Source organism: Musca vetustissima, unplaced genomic scaffold, assembly GCF_032173495.1.
Source record: "Musca vetustissima isolate MV318-11 ecotype Yass unplaced genomic scaffold, APGP_CSIRO_Mvet_v1 utg34326, whole genome shotgun sequence".
NCBI lineage: Eukaryota > Metazoa > Arthropoda > Insecta > Diptera > Muscidae > Musca > Musca vetustissima.
Genome location: NW_026872439.1, coordinates 41,628 through 63,308, shown reverse-complemented (window position 1 = coordinate 63,308; position 21,681 = coordinate 41,628). Strand labels below are relative to the sequence as shown.

The 21,681-nt window shown below is 36.6% G+C and overlaps 1 protein-coding gene across 1 annotated transcript in view; it reads left to right on the top strand.

Annotated features, from left to right (window-relative positions):
• The window catches only part of LOC133338157 (uncharacterized), a 50,403-nt gene extending 29,116 nt beyond the window's left edge, over window positions 1-21,287 (top strand). The window contains exons 4-5 of the mRNA XM_061546375.1: window positions 16,608-17,672; window positions 20,280-21,287. Of these exons, the coding sequence (XP_061402359.1) occupies window positions 16,608-17,672; window positions 20,280-21,287 (2,073 nt within the window). The remainder of the gene's footprint in view (window positions 1-16,607; window positions 17,673-20,279) is intronic.
• The last annotated feature ends 394 nt before the right edge of the window (window positions 21,288-21,681 follow it).

The following is a 21,681-nucleotide window of genomic DNA, read 5'->3' as shown; positions in this document are numbered from 1 at the left end:
TCCATTAACCGATTTGCTTCGTTAGCACCAAAACGGTAACAAATCTAATTTTACGACCGAAATTTGGTATTACCATCAATCATCTTGATCGAAACTGATCACAAGCATTGCAAGATGTTACACACTTTGCATAGTGATGGAAATGCTCATCAAACCAATGAATGCCGAACAAAATATTAAAACAATATTTTAACTAAAAACACTTGGGTGCAAAAACTAGCACACGTAACTAACGGTAAATCGAGGTTAAAGTTCACGGGTGTCCTTTTAGATGAAATTGCGATTAACGAATGATTTCACAGTTTAAAATTTGTTCCGTAAATTATCTTCTTGCGACGAAATTTTAAAAAACAAAATGTAGGAAATGTTTCTAACGCATGTTCCCTTTATTTTGGAAGCGATATCTCAAATTCATAATTCTCTAGATACAGAAATGATAGCAATTAGAAATTGAAAAGTAGTTCATACCTATATCGGCATATGTGGATGTGTAAATTCGATGCACCGGCAATTACCTGCAACGAAAGAAAAAAAGAATATTTTATTAAACATCATCATGGTGCGGGCAAAGCTAGATTCTTGATTGTATCCATAGCTTCATGAAATGTTCGCTATTGACTTGTACATCACATTCGTAATCGGTACCCACACTACAAGTACAATAAAAAGAAACAGAATTAACATAAAACAAATCTACACGAAAACATTTCTCGCAATATTCAATAGATAATTATTAGTATCGAAATGGAACGTAGATGTTCATGTTTAGGAATCAGCCTAATACCATAACACATCCCGATTATAACAATGCTAAACGTTTGGCCACTTTTTCAAATCCATTTGAGGGCTATTTGACATTTCGGATTCTAATTAAATCGTTATCAAACGAAACAGTTCTGCCTGCCTTTATGCATTTAGTTCACTAGGCGTTTTTTTAGTTGGTAGAGGGCTTGAGGACGATCACAGGCACGATTTAATTATTAAGTTCCGTCGTGGTTTAATTCGGAAGTGCATCTCATAGGCGTGCTTTAATTCTGAAGGTCCGCATAAAGACGTGGTTTAATTCTTAAACACAGCTGATAGGCGTAGTTTAATTATTAAGGCGTCCTCAAGCTTTGCCCAACGGCCTGATATCATTCAAAAATATATTAAAACTTCGCTCATATACGTAGTTTCTGTCAAACATATTTTTAAGCTCCGTCCGTAGGTGTAGTATCTTCATATGCTGTGTTTACTAAAATGTAATGGACTAGTAATGCAATTAAAAACGATTTGTATTTAAGTTTTTTAAAATATTAACCAATACATTTTACCAAAATTGCTTTAACGCCTTAACAATTTCACAGAGAGAAACCGGTTGTACATAAACATCACGGTATTGGCATAACTTTTCATTTGAAATTTACAGCAACAAAATCGCATTGTAAATTTACTCCTATTGGTGTTTTCGTGTTTTCCCATACCCTCTAAACTCGTGCTGAATGACAGTTTATTCGTACTTTACATTTGTCGAAATCCCTATATTCAAATTCACACCAAAGCAGTCACATGTCAGAAGACAAGACATTCGAGATACAAGGCTGCTAGTAGCTTCTATTATTCTGTGACACTTGGTGGCTATAATGCACAACAGAACACACAAATCTCATATTTTTGACAATCATAACCATACCAAACACCCGGCAAAAAAATAAGACAATCCAAATACACTCCACTTACAGATTGTCCCTTTTTCCTTTAAGCGTTCCTTTACTATTGCTTAATTCAAATCTATATCAAATTGTCTTAAACATAGGGTTGGATTGAGTTGAACATCATTTTGGTAGTCACCTTGCTATGCATGCTTTTCATTATGTTCTATATAGAGAGTAATGCTTCAATCGTCAATATTATATGTGATCACATACATATATGATGTGAGTTGTTCGTCTCAACTCGCCAGATTAGGATTAAGCAATCGTAATATAGTTCCACACATTACTATATAAAATACATATAGTTTGGATGTGATACATATTTTTATGGGTAGTTATTACGAAACACCCTATTCGATACCGTTCATGCACACACTCACTGGCACACATGTTAGCAGTTGTCTGAAAATGTCTTCTTTGCTTTGTTGGACCCAACAAAAGTTCTATCCAAGTATTACACTTTTGCATTATGATAAGTTGTCTTGGTTAACGAAATGACAACATGAACAAAAACCCCAACAAAAAAGTAGAAAACACTGAATTTGAAAGACTGACACAATCCTTGGGGAACACCAGAGATCTTGGTTTCTTACTTAGTGCATGTTGTCTTTTGTTGTGCGAAAATAGTTTCAACAAAAAGAAAACCGGAAAAAGGGAAACCTCTAACCCTTTTTTGATACATTCGAGCTGACAAGGGAAAGTAAACAAAAAAAATACAAAAATTACAAAGCCGTCAGATGAATGTTGTCTGATTTCAAGAATGATGTTTAGCCACAAAGCACGAGGGCAGGGGGGAACGATTGTTTGGAAGTTTGGATGGTGGATTAAGGGCGTAAAACACACACACACACTATATTGTGTGTGTGTGTGTGAGTGACACAAGTGTATAATAGGGTACCTGCATCTTCAAAATGCCGGTAGTTAGATAACTTGTAATGTGCAAAGAAGTCCATTTCCACTTAGTTCGTTTGGAAAGTGGGGCGAAAGTACAGCCAAGTGTTGCCTTAGACATACCCATTAAGCCACTATGGGTCTGTAGTCCTCTTTAAAATAAAAAGAAGAATTCCGTGTTGCTAATAACAACTTTCTATGCCGTTAATACACATGTATTTAATATATACATCACATGTATTTAATATACATATAAATAAATCTGAAAGTCGTCAACGTATACTCGTATATTAGGGTGTCGTTTACTTAAGAAATTGCCTACAGATTCCTTGCCGAACTAGATCTTTCCGTTGCAGAAGTCTTACAAAACCATATAGCAATGCCAGTCATGGCACCACATTATATTTTCAAAAAACAAACAGACATTTGGAGAAATTTTGCATCTGAACATGAGAACAACACTCACCCACATCAGAAGAATAACGGTTTATTATTTGGTGAATGTTTATGTCAGGCTTTCAAGGAAAACATAACGTGAGTCTGCCTGCTTGATGCCTGGCAGTTTTGTACGGTATCTGGATATGTATATGTTGCCAGTGAGGAATTTGATTTTTTTGCTTTGACACTGGCCAAAGATGTTTTACACAATCTTAGAGACTCATGCAGTCGGTCAAAGTAACATACTTTGCAATCATTTGTTTTTTTTTCAAAAGGGTTATTTCACATGCCTAGATCGTAAGCAATTAACAAAAATCTACTTGACTAATTATTTAATTGATATATGAACTAAATTAATTACGCCCTCTTAAAGTCATTAAGGGTATATTGTTGTTCATAAGGTAGCCTGAAAAAATATGTATTTGATAATATTGATATTTTGGCATCAGGCATGGGACTGTGTTAAATTGATCAGACCTATGTAACACAGGCCTTTGAATTGACAAGACAAACGAGTAAACCATAAAAAGTTGTAATTCATGTTTAGAACGTGATTTAAGTATTTTGTAACGTTGGACCATACACCTGGGCCTTATCAAAATATTGGTTTCACACCTCAAGTGTCGTTGGACCAGAAAAATTTTGTTCCACTTCGACAACAGACAGATCCCGTAGACCTCTGCTAATAGCATACAAGCATATCATATAAAAGTGAGATAAATTCACACTAGGCTGAGGGCATGTATCTGTCGGCAACACCGTCTGACACTTTTGTCCTTGTTCATATTAAACCCTGTTTGATTATTCCGTACATACGTATATTTCAGATGCACTAAAGAGTTGCATGAGCTATACACAAATGAGTGCTTTCATCAGAATTCAGTACCATATCCAGAATTAAATTATTTATTAATTTATTCAAAACTAAATTATTTATTAATTCTCCTTCGTAACCCCAACGAGTATACAACTGCTAAGTGAGTCCTCGCATAAAGTCTCACGTCGTATGTCAATCTCCAAGGAAACAGCGACGGACACAAACACACACCCACCATTCACAATTGTGGTCTCATCCAATATTTTATCGGTAATTGTGTCAGCATCACATGTTCCATCATTACTAACTTCTTTTGGCGTTTTGTTTGTGACACTTCATTTCTTTCCGATTTCGTGCATTTGCTTTTGATTTTAATTCTGCTTCTGTTCAACCGGTCGCTCGGTCGGTCGTTCTGTGCCTGCTTTATTTATGGCAAACGTGACTTTATGATTAACTGCACGAACGCTCGAATAAAATTTTTATTTATGAAACCGATGTTTGTGACATTCGAAACAAGCAACATTCGATTCCATCACTTTCAATTGGAAAGCATAGGACGTACATAGCACATAACTTCTGCCACATATGCCAGTCCCATTAGCAAGAAAAGTGCTGGCGAAAAACCGACATAAATTAGTGATGTTCTTTGCAATGGTGTTATCCGGTTTGTGGATAAATACTGGCATTCAATCGTTTTTAGAGTTAGTGCTTTGTTCGTTTTAGATTTGATAGTACTACGGGATCAAGCAGACGATTATGCGATCAAGACTGATTATGTCTCTAGATATGCTGGGATGAGGGTAACCGGACGCTAACATCTTGTCTCTATGTAGTAATTTAAAGTCCACATTCTTCACTTCTGACATGGTGTCTGAATTGTCCTTATATTTCAATGGATGGATGGACGCATGAGTTCTTCTAACTTGTCGCGAAACGTTTGACTCACGTTGTTATAAAAATAGATTAAAATATAAAAAACCGCTCACCCTCTACATATAATAAGAAAAATACAACAACATGTTTATAGGTTTTTATTGATGGGAGGGCCACCGCAACTGAACAATCGTTTCCTATCCCATATCGATACGATTTATGACCAGCAAGATGGGTTTGGTATTGAGAATTTGGGAAACTATAAGATTTGTTTCATACATAGAAAACGAATGGCTTACAGACATATATATGTGTGTGTGTATGTATAAATATGCATATATGTCGCTTAAATGAACATGAACAGCAACTGTTACGTGCTTCGCCGCATTATGGGCATTTCTAATTAACTTGGCCCAGGCACGCAAAGTGCATTAATTTAATCGCTCAACAAGCGCCCACATACATACACACACGCACTCCCCAAGACTCAAATACTTGTATCTACTGTTTTTATGTTCTCAGGAAGCGAATAGAATATAAACGTTATAACACCATTCCCCCACAAATGTTTCCGCATATCATCTATAAAAATTCAGAAATTAAAAATATCGATTATTGGTGGCAAACAATGCTTGGGAACAAGCATGACGGGGGGCGTAGCAACTGATGTCTTGTTACGAATGGCAACGAATTATTCTAATAGGGAAATGTGTGGCAAGTTTAAAGCCAAACTTTTGTAGATTTAAATTTGGCCTGTTCAAAATTATTATAAACCAATTTTTGTATACATATGCTGAAAGTGCGCTATATGTTTGTGACAATTTTTTTTTTTCAATTATATTGGGTCTTTCTTAAAATAAGTCTTAAAGTTAAAAGTGGGCATAGATTTCGAAATCCATTCGATTTTGGAATTGGTATTCGAGATCGAGTGGATTTCGTAAATCTAAGCCCACTTTTAGCTTTAAGGCTTATTTTAAGATAGACTCAAAATAATTGGCGAATAAAACAAAAGAAGTAAAAGCAAACAGGCAAAAGACCAAATATGCTGGCCAAATTTGATTCTTTACTGGATAATCGGTTTGAGTGCATGGTTATTCAGTAAAGGAATCAAATTTGGTCAGCTTCAGCATATGTGGTCTTTTGCTAATTTTAAACGGACCAGATGATTACGTGCCTTTTCTCATTTGCAATTTCCCAAAATATAAAATAATTCCTTCTTGTTGAATATTTATTAAAAATCATATTTATTAAAAATCACCTTTATTAAATGTCATCGCATAACAGCTATACCAACAAACATGTTATGTTGATTCTCTGCAAAGTAGAGACGCATAACAGTGGAGTTATGACATATGGTTACATGTTCCGCCACAACATTTTCTGAGGCTTAGAGAATTCTCCGAAAGTACTTAGGCTTGACGTTGTGGATGTAACAAGCAAACAACTAAGAGAACTGATGAGGATTTGTGGCAAAATCCGAAACAATAGTCTTCTCTGCCTTTTCCGAATGTAATCAATGTGACCATAACCCACTTTAAAAATAAAAATCTTGTTGTATTCATTTTTTAAAACAACAAGAAAGGGATCAAGCTGGCTTACCTAAAAAAATTATTAAAAACACTTTTCAATACTCAGGAAAACTACAATCTTGCAAAAATATAAAATGTGATAAGACAAGTGACTATAATAACGGCATTTTGTGCATAAAGGTAATAAATAAATCTGTCTATATCATATACAAGATGTGTCACCCTGCTAGGCATCTTTCCGGATTTCCTGCGCACACTACCACCCAACAATAGAGTATAAAACATATTTTTTATTTTCCGTACAGATTAAATATTAAATAAAATATATTAACATAATAGGATTTGACTACGGGCTATGGACACTGGACGCTGGACGCCAATACGGTCTACGCTAGCCTTAACCAGTGTGGTCTATACTTGGTATAAATCTCCTATGTGAATTCAATAATGGGCAATGCAAAGGACCCTGTCGCTGTCTATGCAAACGAAGCAAAAAGTGGGATCACATTCTGTACACTAGCTCCAACACACATACTTTACATTACATTAAAGGTTCGGCGTGTCCTTTCTAAGCTGATTAGAATCATGTGATTGGTAACTTCTTATGATTATTGCATAGAGAAAGGTAGAACTTTTGATTTGGAAAAAAAATATTGATGTTAATGTCCTCTTCTAAGTTGACATGGTGTTCGTATATTGTGTTTTGTGCACGCATGTGTGTGTTCATGGACATGGCCGTGGGACAGAAATGCCTTTGTGTCCTCACATATTTTGTTGTCCAACTAGCATGTCCTGGCACAGCAATAACAACAAACAATCATAACATTAAATAAACATGATGCTCGCCACCAATCTAATGGATATTTTGTGTAGTTTAACCATAAAATAGATGGCAAAAACAAAACAAAGCTCCAGCACTATCAACTTTTGTTTAAAATATTAAACACAAAACTTTGCAAAGGCCAGACCAGTCGTCCGTTGTAGCAACAACAACAATATGCCACTTCCACAAACTTTGGCAACAGATAGCATGGAAAATAGATTATAATGCCACGATAGGAATCGGAACAATACTACATATACGACTGTATAGCCGTACATATATATGTGTGTGTGTTTGCATTAATAAAATATTAATATCCATATATATATATATATATATATAGACACACACACACATAGAGGCATACGGATACATAGTGGCAGTCGGCTGAACAGCCACCAAAAATGGTTTGTCGTTTTGCGGTGCTGATCTAATGGCCAACTTAATGACGGTCAATGGAGCAGATGGTAAGAATATACTTTGTACCAAACCACACTCTGGAGAACTCAAGTGGAATACAATTGAAGATGCAACAATTGATGAAAGCTATTAAAAGAACGTGTTCCATTCAAATGAAACAAATTCTGGACGAATAAAATCCTCTGCGATTTAATTCGATGGCTGGGTTACTGGTCAAAACAATAACCACAGTAACGTCTACCACATCGCACAATTGGTGTTCGTTCTCTTTTATGGTCATGCCGAATGGTGTCCATTACCGCATCTATGTTGATTTTTACTTGATATTTAATTACAGGATTTTCCTCCTACCCCTCGGTCGTTCAAAATGATTTATCTTAAGGGAACCCCCCCCATTCGGATTTTAATTTTTCAAGATTTTCAATGGGCTGGTAAATCAATACCAATGCTTGTTAAGGTTGTAACTTTGCACATATATATTTGAAGATTTAAAAGAGAAGAAAAATAATTTACAAAAAATGTTTATTATTGTTGTTGTTGTTGTTTTTTTTTACAATTAAAGAAAAGTCCTTATTTTTGATGGCGGGCATGATAACTCCTCACTGGAACATCGGAATCTGAAAATTCCAACGGTGTTAGAAAGAGTACATGTCTGACTCTCGTATGAACTAGGATTATTGACTTCGCTCAAAAATTAACAAAATGGCGGACCTTTCAAAAAATATATTTGGAAAACGCCGATTTTTGACCACAAACCAAGTTAAAAAATATGGAAGATCTTCACCGATTGGATTATTAGTTTTTGAGTTATCGTGCCCGCCATTCGCAAAACAATGTTTGGAGAAAAACGTGTTTAAAGTTTGAGAAGCCCTTCAGCCGTCACTTGATACTGACATAATAAATCGGCTATATCTTCAAGAGTTTTTGAGATTTTCACTTGAAATTTTGTAGGGACATTCTTGAATTAGTGTAGATTCGAATTAAGTCAAAAAAATTGTTGACACCGATAATGGGGGGCTCCCCTTAAATAAGACTAATAAAGTAATGTGGAATTTAAGAAATGTAACCAATATCGTGTTAACTCCTAAACGTAAACTATGGTCGAAATTGTCGTAAACTGATCAGGAGAGACCCGTCGAACTTGGTAAAATTTGTAAAATTTTTCTGTGCCCTTTTTGTTAAAAAGAGCCAACAACAAACAAACGAAATTAAATCGAAAAAGGCTGATGCAACAGGTAAATGCTTATGAAAAGCAAAGACATCCTTTAAAGCAGAACATGGAGCGGAAAATACGAAAAACTATCGAAGAATGTCAAAATGAACGAAAATAAGTTTATACGTCGTTCCTACAAAAATACCCCAGAATCGATAGTAGGCTACAGAGCAGGATATATCCTCTAAGAATTTAATACAGATACGATGAGAAATTGTGTATGTGTTATATCTCGTTCACACACCGTTAAAACTGCAATATGGGCTTATATTAAAATGGAAGGCATACCAAAATGTAATATATGTAGAAAGAAATCGGTTTCACTGTTCCTTACCATTGTTCCCGAACTCTTGATACAGTTTCTGGCCATGACAGGCGGTTGAGTTTCGTTTTATTTTTGGAAAACAAACAATCAATTTGAAATTATTTTTATGCAAATCAAATTAAATTAAGTGCGCGTATTTAAGAATATCTGCAAATATTTACACTTGCCGACCGAATGTGTTCAGTCATATTTCTGTATTAAAATACTCGATTCGACGTGTGTATGTAAATGAACAGGTTGGGGACAAACCTCAATTGGCATACATCACACATATGCACGCATGGAAATGTGCACCGTAAGGTGGGTATTGACGACACTGCATACATCGGGTCTAACAGCTAGACCAGTTTTATAGATCAAATATATTTTTTATGGTAAGGAAAACGTCAAACTTTTTCTTTTTTCGAAGGCAACACTCAGAAATTTCGAGGACATGTTTTAAAATGTGAAGTAAAAAAAAACCAAAATAATAGTTTGATATGAAGCCCCTTTATATTTCGCACTGCATTCGATAATTGCAATAACGTCTGGCTGTGTGCATTCAACCACATCCTCACACTCAATACAAATCAATGAATTTATTCAAGTAATTAAAAATATACATGGCCAAAACTATACACACTCACAGACACATACACACTGCCAAACCTTGGCAATCACATGCAGAGAATCAAATAATAAAAACAATTAACTGTTTACTGAAAACTATGTAAATGCACGCGCCGGACGTCATTGGCATTAAATGTGGGTTAAGCTCTGAAAATGGAACAACAAATATGACCGACCAGCGACACAGTAATCAATTGCCCGCAACAGCAAACTATTTTTTCATGTGTATTTTACATCGAACAAAAACATTTAATAAAGCCACAAAAACTGGCATAATTTCAGGCGAACAAGACGCGCGTATTCCGTTCTGCACTAGGGAGCCACATCGATTTGCTCCATAGTGCAGAACGAATACCATTTCGAAAAGAATACTTATTTAGTTAATTACCAAACATAACATTTTAAAGACATTGAGATAGAACTTCCAATATCAAAGAAATAAGAAGGGTCTTCTTACTGTTTTTTGTTATTGGGAATTCATAACTCGGAAATTAATAATTCAATCATATGATAGCTATGTACGTCTAGAGAACCGAGAGTAAATCCATTTGGTGAAGACCTTCCTTATTCTTCAACTTGGTTAGTGGTAGAACAGAGGAGACTTTACAAAAAAAAAGTCCGCCAGTAACAGGATAAGTGCGTGTAAACGAATTTACTCGCACTTATCCTGTTAACTTACATTAAAACTTGTTATTTTCTCATTTAGAAAACTGACTCAAAGGGAACTTGTCAGCAACGGGGACTTTTTTTATTATTTATTTATTCTTTTTTCAGTACTAAAAAATAAAAACCATTTCATTCATTTGTGTTGTTTCAATGTACTATGGGAGAAATTTATGTAAATCGATTTAAAGCAAAATCTCAATCAATATTTATGGAAGTTATGTCTGTATCTGCACCAATTTAAAAAACGAAATGACGTCATTCTAGTCACAATTTAATACCATTTACCTGAAATGTAAAAAATTTACAGTTACAATTTGCAATTTATCATTCCATACTTAACCCTTTCAGTGTCAAAAAAAAAATTGTCGGAATAAAAATCTAAAATTTTGTATTTAAAATCATATAAAGGGACATAGTTTAGAAAAAATAGCAATTGTCATTTTAACCCTTGGCCAGTTTCGTCTGTCTTTCAGCAAAAAACAAAAGCATCAATAGCTACAGTACACTGGATAACTGAAAAATCGCAAAGAAAGAGAGTACTTTTAAATGTCGAATATATTCGACAAAAACACTGAAAGGGTTAATTAAGGGGACCCCCCATTCTCGGTGTCAAAAATTTTTTGATTTAATTCGAATCTACTCTAATTCTATAATGTTCCTACAAAATTTCAAGTGAAAATCTCAAGAACTCTTGAAGATATTGCCGATTTATTGTGTCAGCATCAAGTGACGGCTAAAGGGCTTCTCAAACTTTAAACGCGTTTTTCTCAAAACGGCACGATAACTCAAAAACTAATAATCCAATCGGTTTCAAATTTTGACACGTTTCTCTGGGAGTGTGTAGCTCTCGTATGAACTAGGATAAAGCCAATCGGTGAAGATCTTCCTTATTTTTTAACTTAGTTTGTGGTAAAAAATAGGCGATTTTCCATAAAAAAATTTTCAAAGTTCCGCCATTTTGTTAATTGTTGTGCGAATAATCCAATAATCCTAGTTCATACGAGAGCCAGACATGTCCTCTTTCTAACACAGTTGGAATTTTCGGATTCCGATGTTCCAGTGAGGAGTTATCATGCCCGCCATCGAAAATATGGACTTTTCTTTGAACCCAAAAAACAACAACAAATTATGGTAAATTTTTTTTCTTCCTTTTTAAATCTTCAAATATATATGTGCCAAGTTACAAACCTTAACAAGCATTGGTATTCATTAACCAGCCCATTTAAAATCTTAAAAATAAAAAATCGAGAATGGGGGGGGGGTTCCATTAAGTACGCTACGACACATTTTGTGCAAATCGAGAGTTCTATAAGACTTTGAGCACCATTTACATTACATCGGACGAAACTATATAGGGGTGCTATATCTAAATGTGATGCGATTTTCACGAAACTTAACACACATCGTTCCATACTTAATTGAGTACGCTATGACAAATTTGGTGCAAATCGAGAGTTTTATACGACTTTGGTGCACAATTTACATTAAATCGGACGAAACTATATATGGGAGCTACATCTAAATCTCATCCGATTTTCACGAAACTTAACACACATCGTTCTAGACTTAATTCAGTATGCTGTGGCAAATTTCAAATGACCAAATAAATGAGCTGTACCAAATTTCATTCAATTCGGATCATATATGCGAACTGTACTTATTTACAATTTAACATGGACAGACAGACGGACGGACATGCAAAAATCGACTCAGAAAGTGATTTTATACATATTCTCAAAAGGAACCATATGTCTATCTCGTTTCCTTTTGCCTGTTACAATCATATGCACAAAGACATAATACCCTGAAGGGTATAAAAACTTTGTTGTCAAAACCCTGGCATATGCGAGGAAAAAATGTGAATTTCCCAATACATGGGGATGTGTGAAATTATTTATCATTTGATACCCCCAGTGGTTCCAGCTGAAAATGTTGTTCAGTGTTATCTAACAAACTTAACAACATGGACTAACAATGGCTAAGCGTACCATCAGACACGTGGGCAAATGTTTTCCAGTAAAACGAACTCTAACTCGAAGGGGCAAATTGGAGTAAACACGCGCAGCAGATTATAAATTAATCAGTTGTATTTTCATTTGTATGAGTGGGAAGAATATGGCTTCTTAGCTTATTTGGATCAACAATGAGACCATAATAGCACTACTCTGATATTCAAATATTTTCTTCTGAATTGTTGATCAATAAACAGCGACCGTAAATATTCTTAAACAAAGGCAACAAACAAGCAATCATGGGTGGCTTTGCTATTCAAATCTGTCAAATGGTCTTCTTCATTCGAACGTTGATGAATAGCTATTGTGTTTCGACATATCCATTAATATCTTTTGAATTGGCGTAGATGTAAGTGTCTGCGGCATACGTATGTGTATGTGTGTGTGCGAACGTTTGCCAATTCGGAGCCACTCGCTGCGGTATTTCTAACTCTGATACAAATCTCTAATCACTTCCGACATAATTCAATGAAACGCTATTATCTACTTGGAGCACGTCAAAGGCTTAACTCGATTTTGATGGAATCCGACTAGAAGTTGAGACAAATGATCTTAACACCTATTATCGCTTAAAATGTAGATGCGCTGGCAGAGCAGCACGACGTGGGCTCGTCAAGTGTTTCTGATCGATACGATCTTTCCTAATCTGTCTACTAGATTTTTATTGTTTCTATTCCATGGATTTGAAGTAGACAGAGAATCGTTTCGCTCTCAGCTTTATCGCATCATTAAAGCTTTTCACAAACTGACATAATTCTTTTAATTTGGCCAAAGGAAAATTGTAAAGCGCTCTGGTTGCGACAAAATTTTGTTATTTAAAATTGAAAAGAATGTCGGAAAAAGTCAATAAGAGAAATATATACATATGTATATGTAAGGAGATTTTTTAAGAGCAAAAGAACAATTTTTATACCCTCCACCATACTATGGATAGTATATTAATTTTGCTTTTCCATTTGTAACTCATCGAAGTAATCATTTTTGGCTCTGTAAAGTATATATTCTCGATCAGCGTCTTCTGTCCCAAATTAGTAGGTCAAGTCCAAAGATGGGCTATATCGGTCCACGTTTAGGCAAAGCTCCCATGTAAGGGTACCGTAAATTTTCGGTATTTGGGGGTTCTTGAACGCGTTTTCAACTGAATTCGCTGAAATTTGGTACATTGGGTTCCAAATTTCCCCCCAATTTTTCTGGCAGCCATGTAACTGTCAATTTGTTTGTTTGTTTTTTTTTTAATATTTAGAGACCGCTCACGGTAGTTCCCACCATTCACAGTTACGTTACGATGTTCAGTATCTATGAAGAATTAGGGTCCAATGATGCCACACGTCTATAAATCGCGCCAAACTGTGAATTTTTATGGATGCTTTTGCAATACTTCTGGCTGATCCTCACTTGAAAATCGACAATTGTTAGCGATAAAAACAACATTTGTAACTTCAATTTACGATTAAAAAATATTAAACTCTAATAACCTTTAGAGAATCGGACCACATTTGCGATATTTCGAAAGATTTGAATTTCAAATTTGCGATAGCATCGATTAATTAACAGACTTTGTCGGTGTGATACAATAACGTCTAATCGTTAAAATTTTTCGTTTACTTTTAAGTGGTTATTTATACTCTTTCGAGTCGAGCTTGATGATCTAAGTTTTGCAATGAAAAGGAAAGCCAGGAGAAGAACCTACGTACCCACCATTATGCGACGCGTTTCGCCGTTGGTTAAGCGGCTCATCAGGCATATTGGGCTATGTGGCTTTACAAATGTCGTACGTTGATAACTTGTATTTATTCCGCCCTGATGCGAAACTTGCATATGCGAATTAAATTCAAATTTGTCAAAGTTCGACATTTGTCTTCATTCTAGGAACAGTCCTTTTCAAAGCAGATTTTTGTTGTAGAGATGGATAATTAATCCACACACCTACAATTGCTTCCTGGTCTACACATGTTTTTGCGCAACCGTTTTTGGAAGTGTTGATGGCTCAGAACGTTAAGCGGTCTTGGCAACATTAGTGTTGCTCAGAGGACCTAGGTTCGAGCCCTAGCCGTGCTCGGCTGAAATTAATTTTTGTTATTTGAATTTTGCCTTGTAAGGGCAGTGATCATTTGAAAGTAATTTTAAGTGGTTATTTATACTCTTTCGAGTCGAGCTTGATGATCTAAGTTTTGCAATGAAAAGGAAAGCCAGGAGACCGCTTAACGTTCTGAGCCATCAACACTTCCAAAAACGGTTGCGCAAAAACATGTGTAGACCAGGAAGCAATTGTAGATGTGTGGATTAATTATCCATCTCTACAACAAAAATCTGCTTTGAAAAGGACTGTTCCTAGAATGAAGACAAATGTCGAACTTTGACAAATTTGAATTTAATTCGCATATGCAAGTTTCGCATCAGGGCGGAATAAATACAAGTTATCAACGTACGACATTTGTAAAGCCACATAGCCCAATATGCCTGATGAGCCGCTTAACCAACGGCGAAACGCGTCGCATAATGGTGGGTACGTAGGTTCTTCTCCTGGCTTTCCTTTTCATTGCAAAACTTAGATCATAAAGCTCGACTCGAAAGAGTATAAATAACCACTTAAAATTACTTTCAAATGATCACTGCCCTTACAAGGCAAAATTCAAATAACACGACAAAAAATTTAACTGACATAATTTGCATATACAGTCGAGTACGAACTACTAGGGACCAAGCAAATTAGTCCGTTATAGAAGAACTTCGTTATATCCAATGTAAAGAAAAGCCTATGCTTTCTTCTGAATATATATTCACTTAGAAACTGGTAGGTTTTGTGTCCTTTTTGACTATTTTTAAGGTCCTTCTCTTCTTCTTTGATGAACCGGACATTACAGCTGATATTTTTGTATAGATTGTCAGAGTTAGAGAAAAACCAAGTTTTGTGACAATTGCCATCGGCAGTATTACGTATATGTGTATCAAGTTCCTTATAACCAAATTAAAATATTGAAAACTGAATGTTGGGACCGAATAAATAGTTCGTTATATCCGTTGTTCGTTATAAGTGTTAAGATTTGTATGAAAAATATGTCTCAAAACTTTGGGACCAGGGAAAGTGTTCGTTACAAATGAAGTCCGTTATAACCGTACTCGACTGTATATGTATTGTTATTTTGATACATAAATAATAAAGAACTGCGCATAAAGCAAACTTTTTTTATAACATTGCTGCAGCACCATTCTAGGCGCCTGTAATTTTACACAGTGTACTATGATGCGAGAACTTGAGCGTTTATTGGCAAATAATCAAGTTTCGACCGTATAAATCATCAAGTCAACAAGTCAATGAACTCGTTGTGATCACATCCAGACCAGCTGAATTCAAATTTCCATTTGGCTATTATTTGCCGATACCACCAGCAATGTATTGCTGTTTAATGTGTTTTTCGTCTTGTGGTTCTTCGTTTAGACACCATACCCACAAACGGCACAACATTACCCCCAAAGCCGTAATACATTGTTATGGCTTGTCCAAAACACTCTCGATCTTCGCATTGTTAATTACTGCGCCACCATCAACAAACAGTTCATCTTCCTTCCATTGGTCGAGATATTCACACTATCTGTCATAATCTTACGATAATGGGGCCTCAAAGAAAGATGTCGAATAGATTTCAGAATCAATACTTCATTTTTGAACCCGCATTGCTGCAGTTGCAACTTTCCATGTAGAATATGGGCAGATGGATGCAAGCTTAATCGGCCCAGGCTAATCTCACAGAAAATAGATCTGCAAATCTACATAAATACATATATGTATATGTATGTACAATGCTGTTGTGTTATTTCATCTTCATTTCATTAAATGATTTAATTCAACAACAACAAAAGCAATTTTGTATACAGAAACACAGCCAAGAAACAAAACGCCAACAAACAATAAAACAGTTTATTGACCCATTGATACCTGCAAAACAATAATTGATTGTTCGCTGGCTCGTTATTTTAATGCGTTCAACTATTACTTCCGACTTTGGCTTGGCGATGCCGAGGGTGCCAAACAACCGAACAGAATTCACGGAGATCATTTAGAAGATCAAAACTAGAAACATAATTATTTACGTCACAATTAGAACCACTGTCAGATTTGCTGTTCGAGTAGTGGAAGAATTTTTGTATAAATCTGCCAGATAGTGGATCGAATCATCAGACAGCCATTGGAGTTCTACCACGAATCACGAGTATTCAGATCACATACTATGGTAAGATGAACCACATTTGAGTTTTTTTTGTCCATTTCCAAATACGTGTTCTTGTCCCCCCACAGAAATTATTAGTGTTTGGATTTGCCATTGTGGCAGTAGCATGTGCCCAGTACGCACCCAGCTCGGAATACTTGCCTCCAGCTTTGCAGGAAGCTAGTCAATCAATTGAAGTTGCTGCACCTACCAATGAATACTTGGCTCCTGCAGCTGTTGCCGAAGAACAAACCGTTTTTGCCGATGATGGTTACCGTTACAAGACCGTTCGCCGTCTGCGTCACCGCCAAAGACGCGATGTTAGCGAATTGACTCAATATTTGCCCCCTACTCAGGAGGCTACCATTGAAGTTGCAGCTCCTTCGAATGAATATTTGGCTCCCGCTGTTGTTGCCGAAGAACAAACCGTTCTTGCCGATGATGGATACCGTTACAAGACTGTCCGCCGTCTGCGTCACCGCCAAAGACGCGATGTTAGCGAATTGACTCAATATTTGCCCCCTGCTCAGGAGGCTACCATTGAAGTTGCAGCTCCTTCGAATGAATATTTGGCTCCCGCTGTTGTTGCCGAACAACAAACCGTTCTCGCCGATGATGGATACCGCTACAAGACCGTCCGCCGTTTGCGTCACCGCCAAAGACGTGATGTTAGCGAATTGACTCAATATTTGCCCCCTGCTCAAGAAGCTACCATTGAGGTTGCTGCTCCCTCTAATGAATATTTGGCTCCCGCTGTTGTCGCCGAAGAACAAACCGTTCTCGCCGATGATGGATACCGCTACAAGACCGTCCGCCGTTTGCGCCACCGCCAAAGACGTGATGTTAGCGAATTGACTCAATATTTGCCCCCTGCTCAAGAAGCTACCATTGAGGTTGCTGCTCCCTCTAATGAATATTTGGCTCCCGCTGTTGTCGCCGAAGAACAAACCGTTCTCGCCGATGATGGTTACCGTTACAAGACCGTCCGTCGCCTACGTCACCGCCAAAGACGCGATGTTAGTGAATTGACTCAATATTTGCCTCCTGCACAAGAGGCTACATTTGAAGTTGCTGCTCCTTCGAATGAATATTTGGCTCCCGCCGTTGTTGCCGGACAACAAACTGTTCTCGCCGATGATGGTTACCGTTACAAGGCTGTTAAGAAATTTAAAACTCGTCGTCATTAAGTATATTGTTGGAATCGTTCACATTTTGTTATTACCGCTCTTAACTCACGACTGATTCTCTCTAATAAATAAATGTTTAAAAATATGATATATAGCTCATTTTGAATTCAGTTTTTTTTATAAACTAGCTGACGCGGCAAATGTTGTCGTGCCTTTTGTACATTTTTTGATGTACAATATTTGGTATACTGGTACACTTTTACATACTGGTACACTTTTAAGGGTGGCACCCATACTTTTAAGGATACCCCAATATTCCGTGTTTTAATTTTTTTTTTTTTAATTTTTTAAGAAAATTGTTTCTAACTTAATACTTATTGGACTATACTACATCGAATCAATTCTTAGCTATAACCTCCCATATTTTAAAAAATGGGGTGGGATATTTATATAGGCGGTATTAAACATAATCTATGATCACAATATGTTCCAATGATATCATGGAAACAACTGAAGACCAGAAATACGAAATTGCAGCCAGTTTTGCTAACAATGAATTATAATATATGGAGAATGCCAAAAATTGAACCTATACAGACGATTTTTTAAACAAATTTTGTGAACTACAAAGTACGCGGAGAAGAAATTTCAGTCTCTCTTAATAGGGATTTTTTCTAAGATCTCATAACCCACGAACCTAGACCGATATTGATAACGCATGATAGGCTGGAACATATGTCTAAAATCGTGCAAATTTGAGAGGAAAGTTATATGAGGATATACATAAAATCTGGTCATGATCGGTGCAGTAGTACTTGAGATACGGTGTAAAAAGATAAAAAAGCTAAATATTGCGCCATTGCGTTTTTGAGTTTAGCATACAAGCAGAACTGATTGTTTTCTTGTTCAAAATTAACTAGGATTTGTGTAAAGTTTCAGTGTGCTATGTGAAGTCTATCTGTGTAGTGTTGTTTTAAATGATTATTTAAATGTTATTTTCCGCAGTTGGGTTGTATTCCTATTGACTTAAATTCGATCCTGTTTCCAAACTTGACCAATTTAAGAGTGGGCAAGCATAAATACAAATCAAATAGAAGATATATTATTTCGGTTCACTCCGGGTACATTTATAATAAATATCATGCGAACGGTTTTTACCAAACCTATTACATGTTTGAAGGGGACGTTGCTAACCCAAGCGGAACTTTGCTACTAACAAAGGGTTCACTCCTGCTGGTACTGTCCTCAGAAATATCAGGATAAATCTGTACTAAATATGTCATAGAATGAGGCCAATACCGGCTGACACTTTCTAATCGCTTATTTAGTCTGCTGTTATCCAACACTAAGGGCTTTCCAATGTCGGTAGTACAAATGACAATGGTATTGTTTAGGTACCCATTTTGGTATATGGTTTGCCTTACAACCACCACCTGTGTGAGGAGCATCTTTCTCTATATTTAATTACCAGATACGAACAGCGGTTGTGAAGTACGCAATAGTGAACAAAGTAGTAGTACTAAAACTATACTAAGTAAAAAATCGACAATATGTGTTGGTCATCGATATATACTTTCAGGTTTAATCTAAGTTTGGTAAATATTATTATATGTTGACACTTTGTGGGTAGGTACCAAAAGATGTAGATCGGACTTGATCTAGGTATGGAAAACATATTTCTTTTCAGAGGACGTAGTGGACCGATATATTCAAACATTATAAGCGCATGGTTTAAATATGCATTATATCATCAAATTATCCATATTACCCATCTAGATTAAATCGGTTACTCCCTTCGAGAGTTATCGTCTGGCTGGTGAGCATGATGACACTCGAAGGACAGACGGACAGAGATTTGAAAATCCAATCCAAATTGTCAGAAATGGATTTGACACAAAGAACATGGGGCCTAAATCCAATATTCGATGGGGCACATTTTTAACGTAGACATAAGGATGAGGTTTATTTATTTATAATATTTTTTTTATTAAAATTTAACATTAAGTACATCAAATATTTTTAATTATATCACAAATACAGTCAACTGGCATAAGATCAGCCATTTGATCGTTTCCTTATTTTTGTTACAAGTTAAGCCGATCGCACAATTCACTTAGCGGGTTTGTTGTTGTTCTTATTTTGAACCCATTCTGAGTTCAAGTGTTTGTGTTTCAATTGGTATGGCAGAAATCCATTTCCATTCGCAGCCAATAACCACTTCAATAAAAACAACGTTATCTTCTGAAGATGATGTTCAATCAAACCGATCGAAACAAAGAGCCAAGTAGAATAGAATATCATTAGAATATGCTTAGAATGATGAGGCGATGTATAGCAGCATCGATGGATCGCTCGCATTGTTTGGAAATGTTAATGCGTAGTGCCATTATTGTTAGCGCAATTTACTGGGTTGGAATTTTTGTTTTTGCTTTTATGATTGGTTTGAAATGCTATTCGGAAAGAGAGAGCGGATGGTATATTTCTATATAAAGATCTTACCAAACAACATCGGTCATCAATCGTCTTTCAGCACTGGGAGTTGGAGTATCTTTCAGAACCGCAATGGTAGTTACAAACAGAAATATTTTGCTACTCCGGGATTATAATTTTTTTTTTTTTTTTTGGCATTTTCAGAAGCTGACTTTCGTTTTTGTGGCAGTTATTTTTGGTACAGCTTGTGCCGCTTTGGTGCCAATCAATGAGTACTTGCCTCCTCTAGAGGATGCCTCACCCACAAGCAATGTTGATTTGCAATCAATAAGCGAATCGAGCCCATTGACAGATGATGGATATCGCTACAAGATCGTGAAACGTCTACGCTTGCGTCAAAGACGTGATGTCAACGAATTGCCCTCCAACGAATATTTGCCACCAGCACAGGAAACCCAAGTCGTTGAAGAAGTAACTGCCCCAGTTGAAGAATCCGCCGTATTAGCCGATGATGGCTACCGTTACAAGACTGTAAAACGCATCCGCTATCGTCACCGTCGTGATGTTAGCGAATTGCCCTCCAACGAATATTTGCCACCAGCACAGGAAACCCAAGTCGTTGAAGAAGTAGCTGCCCCAGTTGAAGAATCTGCCGTATTAGTCGATGATGGCTACCGTTACAAGACAGTAAAGCGCATTCGTTATCGTCACCGTCGTGATATCAACGAATTGCCCTCCAACGAATATTTACCGCCAGCACAGGAATCCCAAGTCGTTGAAGAAGTAGCTGCCCCAGTTGAAGAATCTGCGGTATTAGCCGATGATGGCTACCGTTACAAGACTGTTAAACGTATCCGTTATCGTCACCGTCGTGATGTCAACGAATTGCCCTCCAACGAATATCTACCCCCACAGCCTGCCCCATTTGTTGCCGATATTCCAATTGTGACATCCGCTGATGTTGAGACTGAGAATTCACAAGACTCCGCCGTCTTAGCTGATGATGGTTACCGGTACAAAGCCGTAAAACGCATTCGCTATCGCCAACGTCGCGATGTCAACGAATTACCCTCTAACGAATACTTGCCCCCCGTTCAAGAAACTCAAGCCATTGAGGAAGTCGTTTCTCCTGTAGAAAATTCCGCCGTTTTAGCCAGCGATGGCTACCGTTATAAGACTGCAAAACGCGTCGTTTATAAACGTCGCGTTTAAAACATAAACTGCCTATAGAATGTAGCATTAAGAAGACAACCATTAGCCAAACAATTCGCATAATAAATAAAACATAATCGAATAATAAGCATTGATGGTTCTATCTATAGAATAGAAAGGTACACAATTTTCAGAACACGGTTACTGTTTTTACACCATATTGGAACCGAAAATGTTTTTACAATATTCAAGTTTGTAGGATAGACGATTACCAAAAATTTGCCTCGACTGAACTGAACGTCTTTTCTGCTTGTTTTGGGAATAAAGGGTGACTTTTTAGCTAGTTCAAGTAGTTAAAAAATCTTAAGATTGATCTATGATTTAAGCATGAATCGTCTTACGAACGAACAACGCCATTCTTAATAATACCCATCACTTATTGATTCGTCGCCGT